We start from the raw sequence: 21,992 nt of genomic DNA, 5'->3' as shown, positions 1-21,992 counted from the left end.
GGACGGCGGCGGCACTGACTACCTCTAAACGGCGGTGACGATGGAGGGCTACGGTTCGGGGTTCCTAGGGCTAGGGTTCGGCGACGATGGAGTCATTGGAGTGAGCTGTGAGGTGAATCTGAATGAATGGGGAAAGGGGGGTTGGAAAACGAGTGGATCGGGTTTTTTTTTTAAAGTAAAAAACGGCGTCGTTTTAAGGGAACCGGCCGGTTACCGGTCCGGCCCAACCGGCCGGTTCTTGGCCAGTTTGACGGTTTCTGAACAGTTTTTTCCCAAGCGGTTATAGGAGGAGGACCGGACCGCTTGCATTGCCGGTTTTTGGTTGAACCGGTCCGACCGGTCTGATTTTCAGAACCTCGGTTCTTACAGTGTATGCACAAGTGAAAACATTACCCCTGTTCAGAGCACATGCACAACAGTGCGCGTGCGCACACAAACCAAAACTCATAATTTCTGCAACATCACAGAAATCAGATTTTTGACACCAACTTCCAATGAGCATATCTTTTTCTACAAAATTCTGATTTTCACGAAATCTATACCGTTTTAAAGCTCGTTGAATTATCTTTAATTTGATACAAAATTTAATTAATTTCAAAAATCGTAACTCAAGATATGACCCGTCAAAATTCACCAAAAACTAATTTTTTGCCAAAAGTTCACTATGTTCTTGAACCTTCAAAATTCACAACCAAACCAATTCAAAGCCTTTTCAATTTCGCCATAAAATACTACCAAATACTATACTTTACCTTTTCATTACAACACCATCAATTCAACATTTACCTCAATCAATTCATTCACCATAAATCCAATAATTCCACAATTTCTACATCCAAATCCCAATATCAACAACTTTAACATAATCTCACTACTCATAAGCATCACTTATCCAATCTCAACGTCAACAAATATCATAATTCATCATCATCCCACACAATCATCATTATTCCACCATAATCATTAAAATCATCATACATCACAATCATCAACAATCAATTTCAATCCTATCCTCTGGTCCACTAGCCTAAATGTCCATAAACATTACATATTACATAAAGGAAACCGAAACCATACCTTGACCGATCTTCAATATGCACAAAATACCAAAAGCTTAATTCCAACAAGATCAATAAGCCTCAAGCACCAACACCACTTCCAAAACTCACCAACTATCAAGCTATACACATATAACATACCAAGAATCAACACTTTGGCTAACCAAAATATCAAACCATAAGAGTTTGAAAAGACTTGCCTTATCCAACAATATTAAAGGTAAAACCCAACAATATTCCAATGCTAGATCACCCCTAAATAAACAAAATTACAAAATCTACTCAAAAACCATAACCAAAAACACAAAAATTCTAGGGCAGGAAATTGGAGCACGAGTTTAGAGTTTTTACCTACAAATCTTGATTAGAAATAACGGGCTCGATGAGAGCTTCGTGTGACCGCAAACGGCTCGTCAATCAGAGTTCCGTAACTCAAGTTATGGCTTGAGAAAGATGGAGGTGAATAGTGCCACCTAGGGGTGGCAACGGGGCGGGTAGGGGCGGGTTTTTGCTCTACCCGACCCCGCCCCGCCCTACAAAAAACCCGCATCAAACCTGCCCCGCCCTACCCGCGGGTTGTAAAATGTTAAATCCTAACCCGCCCCTGCGGGTACCCGCCCCGCCCCTACCCGCCCCTATAATTATTAAATCTAACAAATAAAATTAAATTTTAAAAATTATATAACCACCATTTACATATATAATATAAATTAAAATAAAAATTTATATGTGATATAATATTATTAATTATTTTACTTATTATTTTATATATGTTACATATATTATATATACCGGGGCGGGTAGGGGCGGGTTTAACCTAAACCCGGCCCCGCCCCGCCCCGCCCCATTAAAACCCGCCCCGAGCGGGTAGGGACGGGGTGGGTACCCGCGGGTTCGGGTTGTGTTGCCACCCCTAGTGCCACCCTCCCCTCTCTCTCAATCTGCGTTTTTCTCTCTCTCTTTGGTGCTGAAATGAGGATGCAAATCCTTGATAAAGGTCTTATATATGTTGGGTTTGGGCCCAACTTAGGTTCGGTCTAACTTGTTAGCGTTTTTGGTCCGTTTGGTCCAACTTTAAGCCAAAACCTTTAAAATTAGCGTTCGATTTTTTATTTTAAATTATTTTTTTGTCCTTTCAAAATAACAAATTAAATTTTTAAAATCTTATTTTACTAAAATGCGCAATATCAAACAGACTAAAGTCGATACTACTGACTTAAGCACCGGTACACATTTTTACAAAAATTTTTTACAAAAAATACTTTTTTCTATTAAAAAAAAATTTATTAAATTTAAATTTCACCTTTATTTTTTAAAGAACATTTTTATATTTTTATCCTATTTCAAACAATTAAATTATTATTTTTATTAAAACGATTTTACAAAAACAACTCCGATTCTTACATATACCATGAATGGAGGATTATTGCTCCTCAAAAGTCCTCCTTATTATTGCTAAACATTTGCCATTACAAGTTACCACGCTTCAAATTTCTCTAGCAAGCCAATCATATTCGGCGTCGTATCCTGTTAACATTCTACAAACGAATTATTTCGTCCTGGTTTCTTTCTTTCCTCACCCATTAATCTCGATAATTTTCTCTTATTGTTTCGTCCAAGTAATTTTTGTCAATATAATAATAATAAGTATATATATAAAAAGTAAACCACTTTAAAATTGGCCCTATCTTAATTTTCAATAACTATGTTATTACCAGCTTCAAATCAAAATAAACTAAACAAAAAATTTGCTAAAAAAACATTTAAAATTTAGAAAATTTAAATTGTCCACTTCCAAATTCCAAATGAAAAGATACAGAAATTAACTTAGTTAATTAACATTAGTCAATTTTAGAATTTAAATTTATAATTTAAAATTTAAAATTAACGATATCTTATTCATGATTTAGATTTAAGAAAAACAAAATAAATTTAAAAAAATTGACTGATGGAAAAAAAAAATAATTACCTAACATTACTCTTAAATAATTTCTAACAACAGTGGCAGGCATATTAAATTTTACCAAAAGCCAGCATGCTACTAAGGTGTGTACGGTGTACCACATCTTATGTTAGATGTCATAGGTGGTTGTTTTTTGTTAAGTTGTTGGTCACATAAACGTCACAAAAAATAGAGCGAAGCCAAGAAGAAGGATATGGATTATTGCATCACGTGTCTTAAGAGAAGTTGCAGCACTCTCAATGACTATCGGGAACTTACAAGTCCCTTTTGATGGATCACTTGTTACAATTTCCGCCAGTCCATCGAAATCGCATGCCTCAACGCTTTGATCCCTTGCTTGAAAGTATTGATTAAAAGCATAAGAAACATTGCCACGAATATCCAAATCGGCACAAGAACAACCATATCCTAAGCTTGTACAATCAGTATTTGCACATGCATACCCTAATGCCTCATAAACAGGACCACTGAAGTCTTTAACATCTTCGCTTAACACACACCATTGCTTCTCTAAGTATCTAACCCCTTTTGCTCCCACTGGCCATTTGTGATCTTCTCCTTTACCAGAAAAATCTACAGGGAACTTGGGCTTCCCATCGTATTCGAAAATTCCCCAATGACGCTCAAATTTCCCGGGTTCAATGTTCTTGAGATTCTCATCGAAAAGACCAAAGAGATACACATCCAAGACTCCAGGATGAAGAGGGCTTCCTTGTTGGTTTCCTAGTTTCTTAAGGAATCCATGGTAGAATCTTCTTGCTTTATCTTTGTTGGCGCTTTTGTGGCCGTCCGTCGGCCATCCAACTTCGCCAACAACGATTTTCATGTCGGAGTAGCCCTCCTTCTTTAGTGCCCAAACAAGGGTATCTACACTTGCATCAAACACATTTGTGTAAGTTGCACCCTTGTCTTCAAATGATCTACCAGCGTCAAAGAATGCCAGTTCCTCTGGAAAATTTGGATTCAAATAAAGGCTAAGGTAAGGGTATATGTTGATGAAGAAGGGTGAGTTATTGTCGTTAAGGAATTGGAGTATTTCTTTCATGACATCTTTGATGTCACTTCGAAACTGTCCGTCCGAGGGCTTGTCCGAACCTGAATCCAACACATCTGCATTCAAACACGAAGTAACCTTAACTTGCTCTGCAACTCCTGCCTTCTCAACAGCTTTCTGGATACTCTTCATTGCTGGAAATGTAGAACTTCTATACTTGTTTTCATAGCTCGCCAAGAAAGGCTCGTTTCCAACAGATATGTATCTGCATTATATTCAGGTAACGGTAATGGTAATGGAAATGGAAATGAAAACCATGCAATGCAAAAAGAATACCTAATAATGTTTATGAAAAAAAATTACAGAAAAATAACTTATAGTTTGTCAACATTAACCAACTTTAAGGTTAAAATTTATAATTTAGAATTCAATGTTAAGAATTTATTATTTAAAGTCTAAAATTTATGTTAAACAAAATAATTTTAAAAAAAATTGGCTGAAAAAATTGGTTATATAACATTACTTGATGTTTATATATACCTGATGTCGACACCACCATGTAGATGTTTGGTGAGATTTTGCTTGACCCATTGCTCAGCCTGGCCACTGTTAGAAAGTCTTTCCATTTGGTCATTAGGGATGCCAATCATGACTTCAATGCCTGAACCAGCAAGAGCACCAAGTGTCCAGGAATCTACATCGAACAATTTAACTTTCTTGATTCCGTTGTCCTTCAAGAGATCAACAACAGTATAAGGATTTATAGGGTGAGATGTCAATGCACCCCAGTTTATGCCAACATTTGACAAAGCATGTGAGCATTTTGCACTTGGTAGATGGCATTGAACTAAGACAAAGATCAAACAAGACGCCCATAGCATGCGTTTTGTTTGAGCCATGTTCTTGGTTCGAGCCAGCCCGATTACCCACTAGCCAATCAGATAACAAACACTGGCTTATATATGTATTGTTTTGAGCGTTGAATTCGGTAGACTAGTCCACAATAAGCTAAGGTGCAATGTCATGCCATGACATCGGAACCAAATATGGTTCTTGCTTAGATGTCTATACCTGGTTTTATTATCTCTCCAAATAAAGCACTCAAATAATTTGTCTACTTTTCTAATTATAACCATCAGTAATCAACCAGCTCACGTACATGTGTAAAAATACTAAATAAAGAAGGGAATAAGAGAGTACTACAAGGTGTTTTTTAGATTCTGTCCATCCAATGTTTTTTTTACAGGTATTTGATGAGAGAGAGTAATATTATTTAGAGAAATGCTAGGCATCCAAATATTTTTTAAACCAAATTTTTAACTAAATTCTCGCACGTTTCTTCTTTTTCGTATACAGATAAATTTCTTTTTTGTTATCGTCTCGTCGTCAACATCATCTAAATATTTTATGTGCATCTTTTTTTAAGGTTATTGTCGTCGTGCCACCACCATTGTTGTCGTTGTTGCTGCCATTGCTGCCTTTTTATTACTGTTGTTGTTTAATTTCTTCTTCTCTCTTTTCTTTCTCACCATCCTTTTTTATTATCATCATCATCATCCTTGTCGTCTTCATCCTCTTCTTCTCCTTTAAATGTTTAGATAATTAGAGCACGAAAATTGTAATGTACAACACATAAATATAGTGATGCACAACACAAAAATATTAGTATAAATCACAAAAAATTTTGAAGGATCACAAAAAATTATAATATTGCAATATACAAATTTTATGTATTTATATACTTTTATATCTATTCGTGTCCAAAAGAAATTGTCTCAACAAACAAATAATAAACATGTATTACAGTGTTTATGTCTTAATATATATGTCTCTCTAACTAAACCCTGCTTTAGAATAGTACTGTGTCTCTCTAACCAAATACTGCCTATTGTACGTGCGTATCATAATAAGTTTTAAGAGAATGAGTCAATGAGCTTAGATAGAACTCAGAACACTGTCACTGACCATCAATCTGATACATATAGACAAAGCAATCATCAGAAATGGATGGCGGTAAGATAAAACAGATTATGATCATGTTTGTGCTGCTGCTTTTTTCGTGTCTATGTTTGTGCTTCTTAATGGCTAATTTTAGATTCTAAAATTTCCCTGAAAGTGTTAATTGAATATTCAATACAATAAAAACAAACGTTAAAAGTAAAATGGACATACGCTATGAAGAAGCTATTTTATAACACACAAGAAAGCATTTTTTTAGAGGTATCTCCATTGCATACAATGCTTTTCCACTGAAGCAAAAAGCTGGACTTAATAATAATCACGAGGCACGTGAGAGAAATAATGTTACAAGGGCACATTCTCTAAGCATTGTACTCAATAATCTACATCTCAATGTATGCCCAAAAATCTGCAATTCTATTATTCTAAGCATCCAAATAGAATTAACAGAAGTACTTTACACCAAAAGTTGATAGAGAACGAGAATTATTCACAACGACAAAGCAGAGATGACTACAAACTAGATATATACAAATTTCAGACCAAGCAGCTTCAATTCAAACAGGTCCAAAGTCCAAACCTTCTATCTAGGTAACTAATAATTACATGGGCCTTATTCATCAAGATCTGATTCTTCATCAGTTTCTTCAAATTCACTGTTTTCCTTCCAATCATCAACAGGAAAAAACCGTTTTCATGGTAAACAAGAGTCAATTCAATACCATGAATATGATTGATTGTTTGCCATTTTCTTATAGTATTCTGCCATTGCCATATCAAATTCTGCAGGTTTTTCTGTTGCTATATCATAGTATTCAACCAAAACCATAGTTCTTTTTGCTCAGACCTAATCGAACGAGTAACTAAATAAGAAACAAACTTCAGAAATTAGTCAAAAGATTTGAAATGAACGCCAGCTGATGTCATTTTAACACAAAAAGGAGTGTCTCCTCAAAGGCACAAATTGTGTGTCACAGGGTCTAATTAAAATATAAATAAATGTTCTTGCCCAGTTTAACGAAGACGAAGAGCTCTGTTAGGAGCGTATAAACCATTTCTAATGTGACTAGCACTTTGATCACAGCCATAACAATGCAATACAGGCAAAATCAGAAAAGGAGAGGCTACATTAAACCTAAACTCATAAGTCATTGTTCTCCATTTCTCTCTGCATGCCTTGCCAATCTGAACTAACACAGGAAGGATCAATTACCAAAAGGAAATGCACTAATTTACAAATAATAATAAGTAACAACAGCAGCAGCAACAATAATATAGTTGATGTTCGTCCAAAGTATACAAACATTTTGCAAATTCTCATGTCTAAAAATAACTGACAATTTTTTAAAAGAAGCAGTGATCACATTATATGTTGTATTTGGAATTTCAGAAATTATAAGAATTTCTAAAATAATTAATTGTGCAAACAAATACTATCTTGCTTCCAGACAAACTAAAAAGATAAACTATTAGAAGAACTACTGATACAATGGATTGTATACATACATCTCGCATTGACTTGACATCTGGGTTCTGCTCTTGAAATTCATTACAAAAATCTTCTCTTAAGAATGACAAAGGACTTCAAGTAAGCGCAATAAATTTGAAAAATTAAAAGACCTTCCATCAGTGGAAATAAAGCAGTTGCTTTATGTACACAATGCTCAAGTAAATTGCGATATATTGAACAAAGAACAATAAAACAAGTTAGAAGCAGGGGAAGGAAACTATGGCAGCAAAATCATGATTAAATGACTTGTGATAACCATATCTTTTAATATGAATGATTTGTCTTGACTCTTGAAAATAAGGTACTGATGCATCTAATCGGACTTGTATGCGCACAAACTTTCCATCAAGGGATGGTCATATCATTCATTATTGGTTGAAAATGTTAATGAGAAAAAAAAAATATGATTCAAAAGGAGAACTTACTAGGGGTGGTACCTACCTGAAGCTAAAATAGTGATAATCTGATCATCATGCTTGCCATACTGGCCAGCGGCGTCAAGAAGGTCTCCGGCCGCATTGGCAGCTTTTGCCTTGTCCACCTTCTCTGCCTCCCCACTGATGTTTGCCTGAGCCGTCTCTGCCACCACGTTGGCGCTCGAGAACAGCTCGCTTGTCGAGTGCTGCTCGCCTGCTCCTCCTTCTTCTCAGGGATCTTGGAAGCCATTGCTGAGTAACTGCTCTTTTTTAATAAGATGCCAAATGATTCAGGTTTTGTGATACAGTTGATGGAGGAGCTGTTATCCGAATTCATAGCTGTGAGTAAGATTTTTACTCTGGAAGTTGTGGTTGCAAATAATGGGACAATTATTCACTTTTGATTTCTTTTCTAGTTCATTTTGATAACCCGAAAGTTTTATACTGTCATCTAATGCATTTATTTGGATGTAAAAGAAATTATTTTAGTTAATATAATAATACATAATTAACTAAATAATACAAGAAAAAAGACACTGCCGTAATTGTAACTACTAATTAGCTAGCTAATCAATAACGAAACAGTAAAGAGAAAGGTTGTGACATGAAAACAAAACCGATGCTTGCTATACATTGTAGTTCATCACAAAAGCCAGTCAGAAAAGAAGTTTCTATTTCCGATATGAATATTCCTTCATAAACTGTTCTCTGGAAGTTGCTCTTGCTGATAAGGCAACATCATCAAGGAATCCCCTCTGTGGAAACTCTTCAGGCACAAGAGATTGATATGTTTCAAACTGCTGTGCAGCTTCCTCCTTTTTATCGAGCAGACTGTATATAATTCCCTACAGATAGATACAAAAGTGAATAATATTGCAAAAGATAACACAACAATGGCATAGCATAAATAAACTTACCTGGCAAAGATAAGGCCTGAAATCTCGAGGATTTTCATTAACCAAATCTTGAAACCTTTTTAAGCCCTCCTCCAAATCACCCTAGAATGCTGAATTATTAGCAATGTACCATTACTAATTTTACTATAACAAGCTGAAAGATCAAGAATTCACCTGCACAACAAACATTTGTGCAATTAAGATTCGTATATTCCTCTCCTCTGTAACTCTCTCTTGACGCGAAGCTAGCTCCCTAGCCTTATCCAGCATTTCAAACACAGCACGCCCTTCATGGTTCTTGTGCATCACCATAGCCAAACCCTGTTGAAGAGATAGCAAATTAGCAACCATTGTTCCTTGTATGAAATACACGCAAGAGGATGAGAAAGATTTACGTGGAGAGCTCTGAGAAAAAGAGGCCTTTGGCGCAAGATTTCCTTGAAGAGTCTCTTTGAAGTACTGAAGTGGCCCATGGTGTCGTAACAGAGGGCCAACAAAAGCCTCCATTCAACTTCGTTTGGCTCCACCTTAATCAAACTCTCTACCAACTTAATCGCCTCTTTGGCCTTCCCTCTCCTAATCTTGCCGTACACAACCACCTTCAGAGCCTCAACGTTCTTCGGGTCATTCTCCAGAATCTTCTGGCACATCTCCTCCTCCGTCTCCGTCTTCTCCTCGGTGTGTACAGCAGCAAGCGGGGGTGTGAGTGCTGCCATGGCGGCTCTGTTGGAGAAGGAGCCGACGAAGATGAAGGAGCCGATGAGGAGAGAAGCTATGTTTTGTTTCACAAAACTTGATAAGACCCTTGGTGCGGAAGAAACAAGTGCTGGAAAATGTGTGGGGAGTTGAAATGAAATCCTAGGAAGGGAATTGGAGAAGGCATAGCGTGAAGATTTGGAACTGAGAAATTCTGACTGGGAATTCGAACAGATGGTGAAACCAGAGATTGAAGTAGAAGAAGCCATGGTTGTTGCTAAGGTTAGAACTTAGAAAACACTCTTTGCCGGTAAAAAAACACCTCTCCGCCACTCTCCATTACAATCACATCCAACAACTTGCCACAATTTTCTTTCTTTCTTTCTTTTTTTTTTTTTTTTTTTTTTTTTTTTGGGGAATAACTTGCCAGTTGCCGCAACGCATCCAACAACTTGCCCTAGCAGAAACGGGCCTGCTTATCTATCATATAGGCCCATTTGAAACAGTTAGCTTATTTTTACTTTTTTTTCATTGTTAGTAATAAAATTTAAATCTCTTACACTATCTTAAATTTCTCACCATTAGCGTTATATACTTATATTATTCATACTTGAGCAAATTTCCTTCCCATGGATGGATGCTTTAGTTGTTAAATTTCTAGGGAGGAATGTAATCTCTTTGACGCTCAGAGATTATCTTCAAAGGCTGTGGAAAGTCCATGAAGGATTTGAGATGATGAGCATAGAAAGTGGTTATCACATGGTCAAATTTGATAAGGAAACTCAGAGAGAGATCAGAGAGTTATTAGTGGTGGCCCGTGGATGGTTTTTCCGTTTTTGATAGTTACTTGGCGGTAAAGGAATGGACAATAGAGTTTGATCCATGCGAGAATTCGTTTGGCCGAACTATAGTTTGGGTGAAAATTTCGAGCCTCAATCCGGCATACTTTCAAACAATTACGCTCAAAGCTATCCAATCATGTATTGAGAAACCAATACAAGTGGATATGATTACAAAGAACATAGGGCATGAAAAATTCACCAGAATTTGTATGGAAGTGGATTTGAGCTTTCCCATAGTGCAATAAGTTTGGATTCATGACCATTGGCACAAGGTGGACATTGATAGGTTACACCTTCTATGTAAATCATGTAATTGCTTTGGACACTTCACCCGTGATTACAATGTTAATCTAACTTAGAAGGAGACAACACATACACTCAGCTGATGTAAAGGAGAACTCAAGCAGTCTTAGAAGTGATAAAGTTCCTAAAGCAATAATAGTGATGCCGGAGAAGGAAAAAATTCTAGCAAACAACTTTTCAAAAAAGATCCTAAATCTCTTTATCAGGAATGGTAATAAAATCTAGAGCTGGGAGGAGGTTGCACAAGTGGAAGAAGGCGTGAGAGAAGAGTGGCAGAGAAAAGGTATGGAAGTGAATGAAGTTTAGTTGCTGAAGAATAATAGAGAGTCACGCCTGTAAGAGTATTACAATGCAGTATTTATACATCAGACTAACTATGCTCAATTAACTATGGCTAATTCTAATTCACACTAACGGACATCTAACTACAGTAACTTAGTTACTTTCTAACTAACTATTCACTAGCTTACTTTCATAAATATTTAGGCTGGAGCGGCACCTATATCAGCTAACATCTCCCCTCAAACTAGGAGTGTGAGAACTGTGAATGTCCAACAATCCTAGTTTGGAACAGCATGAGTGGAATGGTCCTGGTGCTAGTGTCTTTGTCAAGAGGTCAGCCGTTTGGTTACTTGAGGTTACGGGTAGCAGCTTGATTACTCCCTCATTTGCTTTGTCGCGAACTATATGGCAGTATGCTTTTATGTGTTTTGTTCATTCATGCAGGATCGGGTTGGCTGCCATGGCTAAAGCAGACTGGCTATCACTGTACAGAAGAAAATGCTGGGGATGACTCACACTAAGCACATGTAGCAGGCGAAGAAGCCAGAGAGATTCACAAATGGCATTGGCCAAGGCTCGATATTTCGCTTCAGAAGACAATCTCGACACAGTTTGTTGCTTGCTGCTCTTCCAAGAGATCAGCGTTGTGCCAAGAAAGAAACAGTAACCAGAGACTGGGTGCCTGGTATCGGGGCATGTCCCCCAATCCGCATTAGCAAAACCAATGAGTTTGAAGTCAGTAACAAAAGGGGAAAAAAAACCCGTGGCTGGGGCATTCTTCAAGTAACGTAGAACTCGTAGGGCCGCTTTGTAATGGTCTTGAGTAGGAGACTCCAAATATGGACTTAATTTTTTCACTGCAAAAGCAATGTCAGGTCTGGTGTTGGTAAGATATTGGAGCTTGCCAATGAGCTTTCTATACAAAGTGGGCTCGGTGAGGGGCGCTCCTGAGGTCCTGGAGAGATGCACTGAATAGTCCATCAGTGTTGAAGCAGGTTTTGCCTCCAATATGCCAAATTTCTCCAAGAGATTTGCTGTGTACTTCTTTTGATACAATGCCAAGCCCTTTGTGTTATAAGCAACCTCCATCCCCAAGAAGTATTTGAGTTTCCCTAAATCTTTGATGCTAAATTGGTGTCCAGAACTGATTTGATGTTTTCAATCTCATTGGCGTCATCCCCTGCCAAGACAAGATCATCCACATAAGCTAAAATTGCAGTGAAACCTGAAGCAGTTCGTTTGGTGAATAAGGAATAGTCTGACTTGGACTGTGTGTAGCCAGATTCAGTGAGCACGGAGACAAGTTTGGTATTCCATTGATGGCTCGCCTGTTTGAGGCCATATAAAGACTTGTTCAGTTTGCAAACTAAGCCTGGAGGTGCTGCTAGACCTTGAGGAACTTGCATGTACACTTCTTCAGGTAAGTCACCATGAAGAAAAGCAGTGTTCACATCCAATTGCTAGAGAAACCAACGCTTCGGGACAGCAACAGATAGTAGAACTCTTAATGTAGTCATGCGGACAACAGGGCTGAAGGTATCAAAATAGTCAAATCCGGCCATTTGAGTGAAGCCATTCGCCACCAGCCTGGCTTTATGCCGTTCAACAGTTCCATCCGCATTAAACTTCACTTTAAAAACCCATTTTGATCCAATAGCTTTCTTCCCATGAGGCAGATTAGTAATAGTCCATGTTTTATTTTTCTCAAGAGCTTGAAGCTCAACATCAATTGCATCTCACCAACAACCCAATTTCACAGCGTCATCATAGGTTTTAAGCTCGGAAATGGCCGCCACCGCTAATGAAAAACTTTTGAAATTTTGAGACAGTTTCTTATAAGAAATATATTTCGAAAAAGGGTACTTGTTGGTGGATGAATATACCAAAGTCAATGGAATGGTGGGACAATCATAGTCATGCAGGTATGCAGGTATTTTTCTAGTCCTAGATGATTTTCTGGGGTCTGGCTGTGGAGTTAATGATGATGATAATGCAGTATGAGTGTGCAGGGGATGTATGTCACACTTATTAGAGGGTGTGGGGTTATCATGTAATGCAGATGCATCATTTGAACATGAGTGAGGTGGTGAAGGTTCTGCTATTGATTCGAATGGAATGGGTGAAGTATGAGGGGAAGTGATAGGGGTAAAAGTGTTAGGCAAATCAAAATGCAACAAGTTGTCATAAAGATGCAAATCATGAGGGCTTGAACTTGGATTAATGCCATCTGTTACCAGCTTGCTTTCAGATGTATTGGAGTTAAAAGCCTTTTAAAAAGGAAATACAGTTTCATAGAATTGCACATTTCTAGAAATAAAAATTTCTCGTGTGTTGATATCATGCAGAACAAACCCTTTAGTGTTAAATTTATATCCTAGAAAGGCACATTTGCTAGCTCTTTTGTCAAATTTTCTTCTATGAGTACCTAGTGTAGTGGCATAAGCTAGACACCCAAATACTTTCAATTCCATTAAATTTGGAGGTTTTCCAAAAATAACTTCATAAGATGACTATTTTTCAAGTTTTCATTTGGAATTCGATTTATAAGATGAGCAGCATGCCCAACTGCAGCTGTCCAAAAACAGGTTGGAATTGAAGAGTGATACATGAGTGCTCTAGCCATGCCTAAAAGGTGTTGGTGCTTTCTCTCAGCCACCCCATTTTGTTGGGGTGTCTCTGCACAAGAAGTTTGATGCATGATATCATTTTTAGCAAAAAATGTTTGTAAGTTCCATTGTTTAAATTCTGAACTATTATCTGATCTAAAACACTTTACCATCTTGTTAAAGTGGGTTTGGACATAAGTTAAAAATTGTTTTATCAAAACTGGAACCTCAAATTTTAATTTCATGAAATAGAGCCAAGTGAATTTGCTCTTATCATCAATGATTGTCAAAAAATATTTATGTCCAGCAGTTGAAGGAGTAGCTAATGGTCTCCAGACATCAAGATGAACCAAGTCAAAAATTTCATTAGAATCTGAAGAGCTGTTTACAAAGGGTAATTTCTTTTGTTTGGCGTAGTGACAAAAGTCACATGGCTGTACATTATCAGTACAATCTATGAGAGGATAACTCCTCTTTATTACATGCATTCTATCTATAGATATATGCCCTAATCTAAAATGCTACAGGGTTGTTATGTTATTCATGTCCAATGGTGCATCAAGTGGACCTGTGTGTCTAAAATGAGATGCTGATGACAATACAGTGTGATGTTGTGGTTGTGATTTCAATGGAGGAATGATCAGTGTATATAGACTTCCACTTTCTTTAACATATCCAATTATCTTCCAGGTACTCTTGTCCTGTACCTCACAAGCAGTATCAGATATTGAAAAATGACAACATAACTGTTTGGCAGCTTTAGAAACTGACAAGTTAAATATAAAACATGGAATGTATAATATGTCTGTGAGATAAAATTTGTTAGAAAACATTACTGTCCCTGCAATATTAGTTACGGTTTCATGTCCATTTGGCAGCTTAACTAGGATTGGTTTTATATGATGATAACTATAGAAATTTTCTAAAGAAAATGACACATGATCGATTGCACCACTGTCAATGACCCAGGTGTGTAGTGAAAAAGTTTTTAAGAATAAAATGTGTGAAATATGAGAGCTCATGGATAAGGTGTATATTGGAATACCTGATGGTGTAGGTTGATTAGGCTGTGAGATATTGCCTTGTTGGAGTAGTGCAATCAATGTCTCTTTTTAATCTTGAGATAGTAAAAGATGTGATGTCTTACTGTCTCCTTTCTGGGATGAAAATTGCAATTTCCCATTGGATTCTTCACTTTCCATTCCAAGTGAGGCAGCTGCACAGTTGATAGTTCTCAGAGGTTGTTTCATGTGTGGTGGTGGTCCGTACTTCTTGTAGCAAGTATCCACCAAGTGTCCAGTTTTGTGACAATAAGAGCATAGCTTGGGAGGTCCTCTGCCTCCTCTACTATTCCTTCCTCTTCCAGTTCGTCCTCTACCTCTGTAGCCAGCAGCATTTGAGTAGTGTTAGGACCTTTCACCCTCAATAACATCAGATGAACTCATGAGAGCTCTTGCATCTCTGATTTCGGGTGAATGTAACTGTCGTTCTTGTTGAGTGAGAAGGGAAAATGCCTTGTTGACATCAGGTAGTGGTGCCATAATAAGCATCAACTGCAATCGAACTGTGCTATATTCGTCATTTAGGCCCCTTAACAATCTCACCAATTGTCTTTGTGTTCGATACTTCCTCACAGTTCCTAAGCCGCAAATGCATTCCAAACCACATAAGCATTTTGGAATTGGTAGGAATGTTTCAATCTCTTCCCAAATTGTTCTCAGTTTGGTGAAATAAGCAGTGATACTTAGATCCCCCTGCCTAGTGGTATACATTTCCTTTTCTAATTCAGCGACTCTGAATATGTCTCCCTGATAATACCTATGTTCCAATTTGTTCCACATATCACAAGCATTTTCATTCCAAATCACACTCTGAAAGATCTCACTACTCAGTGACAAATTTAGCCAAGCAATCACATAGGTATTACATTTTTCCCAAGCCAAAAAACTCACATCCGATTCATCAGGTTTCGATAAAGATCCATCAATGAACGCCAATTTATTATTTGATTTTAGTGATAATCTCATTGCCCTAGCCCAAGAATGGTAATTGGAGGTATTCAAGGTCACATTAACTATGGAATTACCAGAATTCTCACCTGGATCCAAGTAGAAGGGGCTTTCTGGATCCAAGATCGCACTTCTGCTCCTCACCGGAAATTGATCCATTCTTCTCTGAAATTCTTGAAATTTGGAAAACTAATTCATGAATCTTGTAAATTTCTGAAATTCACTGGCGGAGAACTCATTCTCCATCGGCATCATACCTGGACTCGCTATTTGTTCTTCATTCGCCATAGTTGGGCCAAATCAGGAACCCTCAGCAACAACCTCTCTTCTCCCTTGCTAACTCAAATTCTCGTCACACTTACAACCTCCACGCTCACCGCACCATGATAAAATCTAGAGCTGGAAGGAGGTTGCACAAGTGGAAGAAGGTGTGAGAGAAGAGTGGCAGAGAGAAGGTATGGAAGTGAATGAAGTTTAGTTGCTGAAGAATAATAGAGAGTCACGCCTATAAGACTATTACAATGCAGTATTTATACATCAGACTAACTAAGCTCAATTAACTATGGCTAATTCTAACTCATACTAATGGACATCTAATTAGAGTAACTTAGTTACTTTCTAACTAACTATTCACTAGCATACTTCCATAAATATTTAGGCTGGAGTGGCACCTATATCAGCTAACAAATGGCAAGTGGTTAAACATAAATCAAAATCGAAAGTGGGATGAACAAAGAAAAAGAGAAAGTGGGATCCAACAATCAAGTAAGTTATCAACAAGTTGATCCAAATCCAGGGCATCCTAAGTCTACACATATGCAATCAAAGCCTTTAAATGTAAAACCAACAACTCATAAAAATGTCACTACTAAAGGTGTAGGTAATAAACTGCAAATTCTAAATGGTGTGAAGAGACAAGTGGAGAATATGATTTTCATATTAAAGGTGCCTAATAGGCAATCTGCTAGTCCTACGATGGACTTAGAAATTGAACCGTTAACACTACCAGAAAAACAATGAGTACCATTAGATTTTTGTCGAAAAAACGAACAAAATAATACTTGGCATTATTTGCTTCTTAATTCTTCTTTATTTTTTCTTTTCTTCTTTTCTTTTCTTCATCTTTCCTTAATCTTTTAAGTGTGAAATTGACGGAGAAAAATCGTCGGTTCAAAATTTTTACAAAATAATTCCGTTGAAGTATAGATCCAAACCAACAGATAACTCTCAATTAAAGTTTAATTTGTTTGTCACTTAAGTCAAACCAATAAAAACCGAGAATATTTAAACCTCGGGTCGTCTCTCAAAAGAATTGCAGGAAAGTATGCATATTATTGGCTATGAGAATTTCGGGAGTTTTTAATACGATGAACAAGAAATATAAATCGTAAGAAAGTAAAGCTAACAACTAAGATAATATAAATGCTAAAAGACACTCATAGCAAGGATTAAGAGTCAAGGTTTCCTATTCTAGATCATTGACCACAACATGGTAATTACAAAGGGTTAATTCCACTTAGTTATCCTCTAACATCGGAGGGTAAAGTCAAGTGGACATAATTGATCATAAAACCAACTAACAACCCTAAATTACCAATTATACTGGACACCAATGACATCAAGGCACCTAAGTCCTCAATATCAAGTCAAGAGTACTAAAGTCTACTCCAAAACTAAGTCAAGCATTTTATCAAACACTTAGAAAGTATAAAAGAATAGCATAATAAATTGCAATAATAATAAATCTAAAGATACCAAATGCAAGATAACAATAGTAACAACTCAATTGAACACCAATTAACATAAAAACATCAAATTGCATTAAATAAAAATCAAAATCAACAAGGGTTCATAAACATAAAAGTGACTAAAATGAGAAATTGACAAGAAGAACTAAGAGAATTAAAGCACTAGAACAAGAAAAAGTAAAGGAAACTAAATCAAAACAAGTATTTAAACCTGAATCTAAGATGAAATTAAGCACAAAACCCTAAATTCTAGAGAGAAGAGAGAGATTCTCTCTTAGAAATCTAACCTAAAGCATGGCTAAAACTATATTATGACTACTTGGTTCATTCTCCCTTCAATCCCTGGTTCAATAGCATCAGAAATGAGTTGGATTGGGCCCAAAATGCTCCAGAAATCGCTGGTCACGTGTTGCCTTAAGTGAGTCACGTTTTTCGTGTTCCGTATATGCGGCACTTTGGCTGCGTACGCGGACATCTTAACACGTATATACCATAGAAAATTGTATATCATTTTGAAGCCCTGGATGTTAGATTTATAATGCCACTGAAACTGCCTCATTCGGAGCTCTGTAGCTCCAGTTATGATCACTTTGGTACGAAGAGGTCAGGATTGACAGCTCTACAAATCCTTCACTTCTTTATGAATTCTCCACTTTTGCATACTTTTTTTCATCATTCCAAGTCATCCTTGCCTTCAATCACTTAAATAAACACATTAAGGTATCAAATGGAATAGAAGTGAAATTAAAATTAGCAATTTTAAGAATAAAAAGCATGATTTTCATTACTAAGCACAATTAGGAGAAATTCACAAAACTATGCTATTTCAATGAATAAATGTAAGAGAAGTTAATAAAATCTACCCAATTAAAGCAAATAAATACCATGAAATATGAATTTATCACATCCTCACAATTAAATAGCATGTCCTCATGCTAAACTCAAGAAGGATAAGAAAGGGGGTATGACCATTTATTTAATGTAAACTATCTAATTGCAATCTATCTAAATACATGCACTACTTGGTCAAAATAACTCAATTTTCAAGAATACATATATAAACATAAGGGCTAAAGCAATTATACCCAAGTCAAATCCAACAATTGATTAGAGTTATTGAAAAGAATTTACAACTTACAAGATAATGAATAATAATAGGTGGAAACATAGAATTGAGTAATCAAACCCCTCACGGGATGTGTATACGCTCTAATCACTCAAATGTATAGGGTTGATTCACTCAATTCTCCTCTAATCATACTTTCTAAGATTTTTCTTTCATATAACAATCAACAATTATTCAATGCATGCATACAAATATCATGAGGACTTATCCAAAAGTTCAATGTAAGATTGTATTTGGCTAAGTGGACTAGAATTTGAATCTTTGATTAACTTAAACTTTCCACCTGACCTATGACAACCTATTTAATTCTAATGTGAAACCTAGCTACCCTATACTCACTTTTCACACACTCATGCATTCTTTTCAATTCACATCCCACATACATTATTCTTATTACTTTACTTTAGGGTTAACATTTGTCCCCTTTTTATTGCTTTCTGTTTCTCTCTTTTTTGCTTTTTTTTTCTTTATTTATTTATTTTCTTTTTTTTTCTTTTAAAAATAAAATATATACAAAAGTATCAATGCATATGGTTTAAACATTTAATGCAAGAGTATGTACCCAATTCTCAAGATCTTCAATGAAAATCCAAAATATACTTTTACCTCAACCAATGTTTCCAAACTTTTCCACACTTGAATGATACACGCTCTCACTAGCCTAAGCTAATCAAAGATCTAAATTAAAGATATTTATTATTTTTCACTTAGGGGTAGTGATGTGCTAAAATTAAGAACAAAAATGGATTAAAATAGGCTCAAAATTAGTTAACAAAGGTGGATAAAAGGGTAAGGCTATTTGGATAAGTGAGCTCAAATAAAATAAAAGCCTCAATCATATATAAATGCATTCATACACGAAATAATAGACATAAAGAATCAAACAAATTAAAGATTACAATCATAGAAAGAGAATAACATACACAAGAATGAAAATAGTGGTTATATAATACAACCACACATTAAAAGCTCAAAACTCACAAGATTGTGTGTTCTTAGCTCAAAAACCATGTTCCATAATATATAATTCAAGTAAGTTTCCATGAAAAATATTTTAACTCAAATCAATTGGGATGTCAATACCCTATTAAGAATGTTTTTCTTGAAAAATTTTATTATTTTAACTAAGCTTACTATATATATACATATATGAGAGGAAATGCAATAAACTAGGAAAAATGCAAATAGATCTCTAAAATATATACAAACCAAGAAAGAAAATGCAACTAAGAATTCAAAAAATGTGAAAGTGCTTGGGATTAGAAATTTTCATCCAAGATTGTCCTATTGGTCGGACGATCTCTCCATACTTAAAAGTTTGCACTGTCCTCGGTGCATTCAAAGATGAGCAAGGGGGTACAGCAACTACACGAATTGCCACCTTCAGCTGGTGGATCAACCGGCTGCTACATATTCTTTCTTCTGCTTCCCTTTTTACTTACGGGGAATCATCCTGAAAGATAGAAAACAGGATAGAAAGATGAATAAATGCAAAATCAGGGAAACATAGTGATAAACCACTATTTTATGGTTTATTTTGTGTTTAATTGAATGGTTTCATCAAGTTTTCACCAACTTATTCATACTAATTGCATGATTTTATAACTCCTTCCTAATATTATTTTATGATTGAAAACTTGCTTCCTAAAGATCTTTAATTAGTATATTTTAATTCTCCTTTATAACATTTGATGCCGTGATCCGTGTGTTAAGTGTTTCAGGCTTCATAGGGCAGGAATGGCTTAGAAAATGGAGAGGAAGCTTGCAAAAATGGAAGGAACACGAGAAACTAAGGAGATGACCAGTGAACACTGACGCGCGCGCATGGCTGACGCGAACGCGCGGAATGGAGAAAATCGCAGCGACGCGAGCGCGTGGATTGGAGTCTGCAGAAATGATGCGAACGCGTGGACGACGCGTACGTGTGACAAGGAAAATCGCTGAATGACGCGAACGCGTGGACGATGCGTACGCGTGACCTGCGCGATCTGCAGAATTAACAGAAAACGCTGGAGGCAATTTCGGGCCGCGTTTTGACCCAGTTTTCAGCCCAGAAACACAGAATAAAGCTAGGGAACATGCAGAGACTCAACACGCAACTTGACACACTCATAGTTTTAGATACATTAAGATAGTTTTTAGTTTTAGATCTGAATCTAGAGAGAGAATTACTCCTCCTCTAGTTTCACCTTGTAGTTATTGCTTTTGCTTTTGGATATTGAAGAGTCATTACCTCCGTTGAAGACATTATTCTAGTTTGTTTCTTCACTTACTCTTTTATTTATTTATAACATATTCTTAATTCTTGCTTAAGGTAGTAATTGGATTATTTTCATGAATTGTTAGTGAAGAGGATTACTTTTACTTTAATAAATTTCGAAGTTTTATTCTATTTAATTTATTATGTCTTTTTCTTATATTTTTCTGAGTATTATATTAATGTCAATGGAGTAGATTCCAAAACTTGACATGGGGGTTGATTAGAAGGAGACACTTGAGTTGGAAGGCTTAAGTGTTGGTTAAATTAGAAGTTGTTAGCTAGTTCTGTATTTACTAATGCTAGACCTTTGATAAACCACTATTTTATGGTTTGTATTGTGCTTAATTGAGTGGTTTTTATCAACTATTTACCCATTTATTCATACTATTTGCATGGTTTTACAATTACCTTCCTGATTTTGTGCTATGATTGAAAACATACTTCTTTGGCCTTATATTTGCTAATATTAATCCTCTCTTATTACCATTTGATGCCTTGATATGTGCGTTAAGTGATTTCAAGATTTACAGGGCAGGAATGGCTTAGAGGATGGAAAGGAAGCATGCAAAAGTGGAAGGAATGTAAGAAGTTGAAGGAACTGCAAAGCTGTCAGCCTGACCCTCTCGCACTAAAACTGTCATAACTTGAGCTACAGAGGTCCAAACGACGCGGTTCCAGTTGCGTTGGAAAGCTAACGTCCGGAGCTTCGATTTGATATATAATATGTCATAGTTGCTCTGACGCTAGGTGACGCGAACGCGTGCTCTACGCGGACGCGTCGCAGTGACAAAAATCAGCGTGACAGATTTCTTCTCCAGCGATTTCTGGGTTATTTTTGACCTAGTCTGCGGCTCAGAAAACACAGATTAGAGGCTATAAAGTGGGAGAATCCATTCATTCATGATCATGCTTCCATAATTCACTTTTCATAATTTAGATGTAGTTTTTAGAGAGAGAGGTTCTCTCCTCTCTCTTAGGATTTAGGATTAGGATTTCTTATTATTTCAACTTACAATTTCTTCTGAGTTCCAGGTTCAATGTTCCTTTAATTTAACTTCTATTCTACTTTTATTCGTTCTAGCTTACTAGTTTATTCTATTTTTCTTGTTGATTCTCTTTTTAGCCAAATTGGCTTATGAACTCTTCATGTTAGATTATAATTTCTATTTAATGAAATTTGAGGTATTTTAGATTTATGATTCTTATTTAGCTTTTTATATTCTTGGCTTTAATTGATTAACTGGAGACTCTTGAGTTATCAAACTTATCGTGGTTGTTAATTGTTATTTTTGCTAATTGAATTGAATCCCACTAACTCTAGTCT

General features: G+C 36.4%; 3 protein-coding genes across 4 annotated transcripts; all 3 read right to left on the bottom strand.

Moving 5' to 3' along the window:
* Positions 1 to 2,921: 2,921 nt before the first annotated feature.
* LOC112782250 (glucan endo-1,3-beta-glucosidase 8-like) lies at positions 2,922 to 4,938 on the bottom strand. Its single transcript, XM_025824595.3, has 2 exons — positions 4,556 to 4,938; positions 2,922 to 4,280 (listed from the first exon to the last, which is right to left on the bottom strand). Exons 1-2 carry the CDS (start codon positions 4,912 to 4,914, stop codon positions 3,170 to 3,172), a joined length of 1,470 nt encoding a protein of 489 aa, XP_025680380.1. The 5' UTR covers positions 4,915 to 4,938; the 3' UTR covers positions 2,922 to 3,169.
* Positions 4,939 to 6,244: 1,306 nt separating this feature from the next.
* On the bottom strand, positions 6,245 to 9,955 carry LOC112784515 (protein SLOW GREEN 1, chloroplastic). 2 transcript variants are annotated; one of them, XM_072229826.1, is made up of 5 exons: positions 9,192 to 9,951; positions 8,971 to 9,117; positions 8,818 to 8,898; positions 8,533 to 8,745; positions 6,245 to 8,220 (listed from the first exon to the last, which is right to left on the bottom strand). In XM_072229826.1, the coding sequence occupies exons 1-4, from the start codon at positions 9,759 to 9,761 to the stop codon at positions 8,572 to 8,574; spliced, it is 972 nt and encodes a 323-aa protein (XP_072085927.1). In that variant the 5' UTR covers positions 9,762 to 9,951; the 3' UTR covers positions 6,245 to 8,220; positions 8,533 to 8,571. The 2 variants fall into 2 exon arrangements, with proteins under 2 accessions (XP_072085927.1, XP_025683536.1); XM_025827751.3 differs by lacking the exon at positions 6,245 to 8,220 and having other exon boundaries at positions 8,338 to 8,745; positions 9,192 to 9,955.
* A 1,396-nt stretch (positions 9,956 to 11,351) lies between these two features.
* On the bottom strand, positions 11,352 to 12,008 carry LOC140183140 (secreted RxLR effector protein 161-like). Its single transcript, XM_072231161.1, has one exon. The coding sequence runs from the start codon at positions 12,006 to 12,008 to the stop codon at positions 11,352 to 11,354; it is 657 nt and encodes a 218-aa protein (XP_072087262.1).
* Positions 12,009 to 21,992: the final 9,984 nt, after the last annotated feature.

This window comes from Arachis hypogaea, chromosome 20, assembly GCF_003086295.3.
Source record: "Arachis hypogaea cultivar Tifrunner chromosome 20, arahy.Tifrunner.gnm2.J5K5, whole genome shotgun sequence".
NCBI lineage: Eukaryota > Viridiplantae > Streptophyta > Magnoliopsida > Fabales > Fabaceae > Arachis > Arachis hypogaea.
This window is presented reverse-complemented; position numbering and strand designations above follow the sequence as displayed.

What these genes read in the sequence shown, in the direction of transcription:
- LOC112784515 (XM_025827751.3), bottom strand. Translation starts at nt 9,761, where the DNA reads ATGGCTTCTTCTACTTCAATCTCTGGTTTCACCATCTGTTCGAATTCC. An exon ending in CACAAATGTTTGTTGTGCAG is followed by an intron (nt 8,899 to 8,970) that starts GTGAATTCTTGA and finishes TCAGCATTCTAG; the next exon opens with GGTGATTTGGAGGAGGGCTT. An exon ending in TCAGGCCTTATCTTTGCCAG is followed by an intron (nt 8,746 to 8,817) that starts GTAAGTTTATTT and finishes ATCTATCTGTAG; the next exon opens with GGAATTATATACAGTCTGCT.
- LOC112782250 (XM_025824595.3), bottom strand. Translation starts at nt 4,914, where the DNA reads ATGGCTCAAACAAAACGCATGCTATGGGCGTCTTGTTTGATCTTTGTC. An exon ending in CATGGTGGTGTCGACATCAG is followed by an intron (nt 4,281 to 4,555) that starts GTATATATAAAC and finishes AATATAATGCAG; the next exon opens with ATACATATCTGTTGGAAACG.
- LOC140183140 (XM_072231161.1), bottom strand. Translation starts at nt 12,008, where the DNA reads ATGGAGGTTGCTTATAACACAAAGGGCTTGGCATTGTATCAAAAGAAG.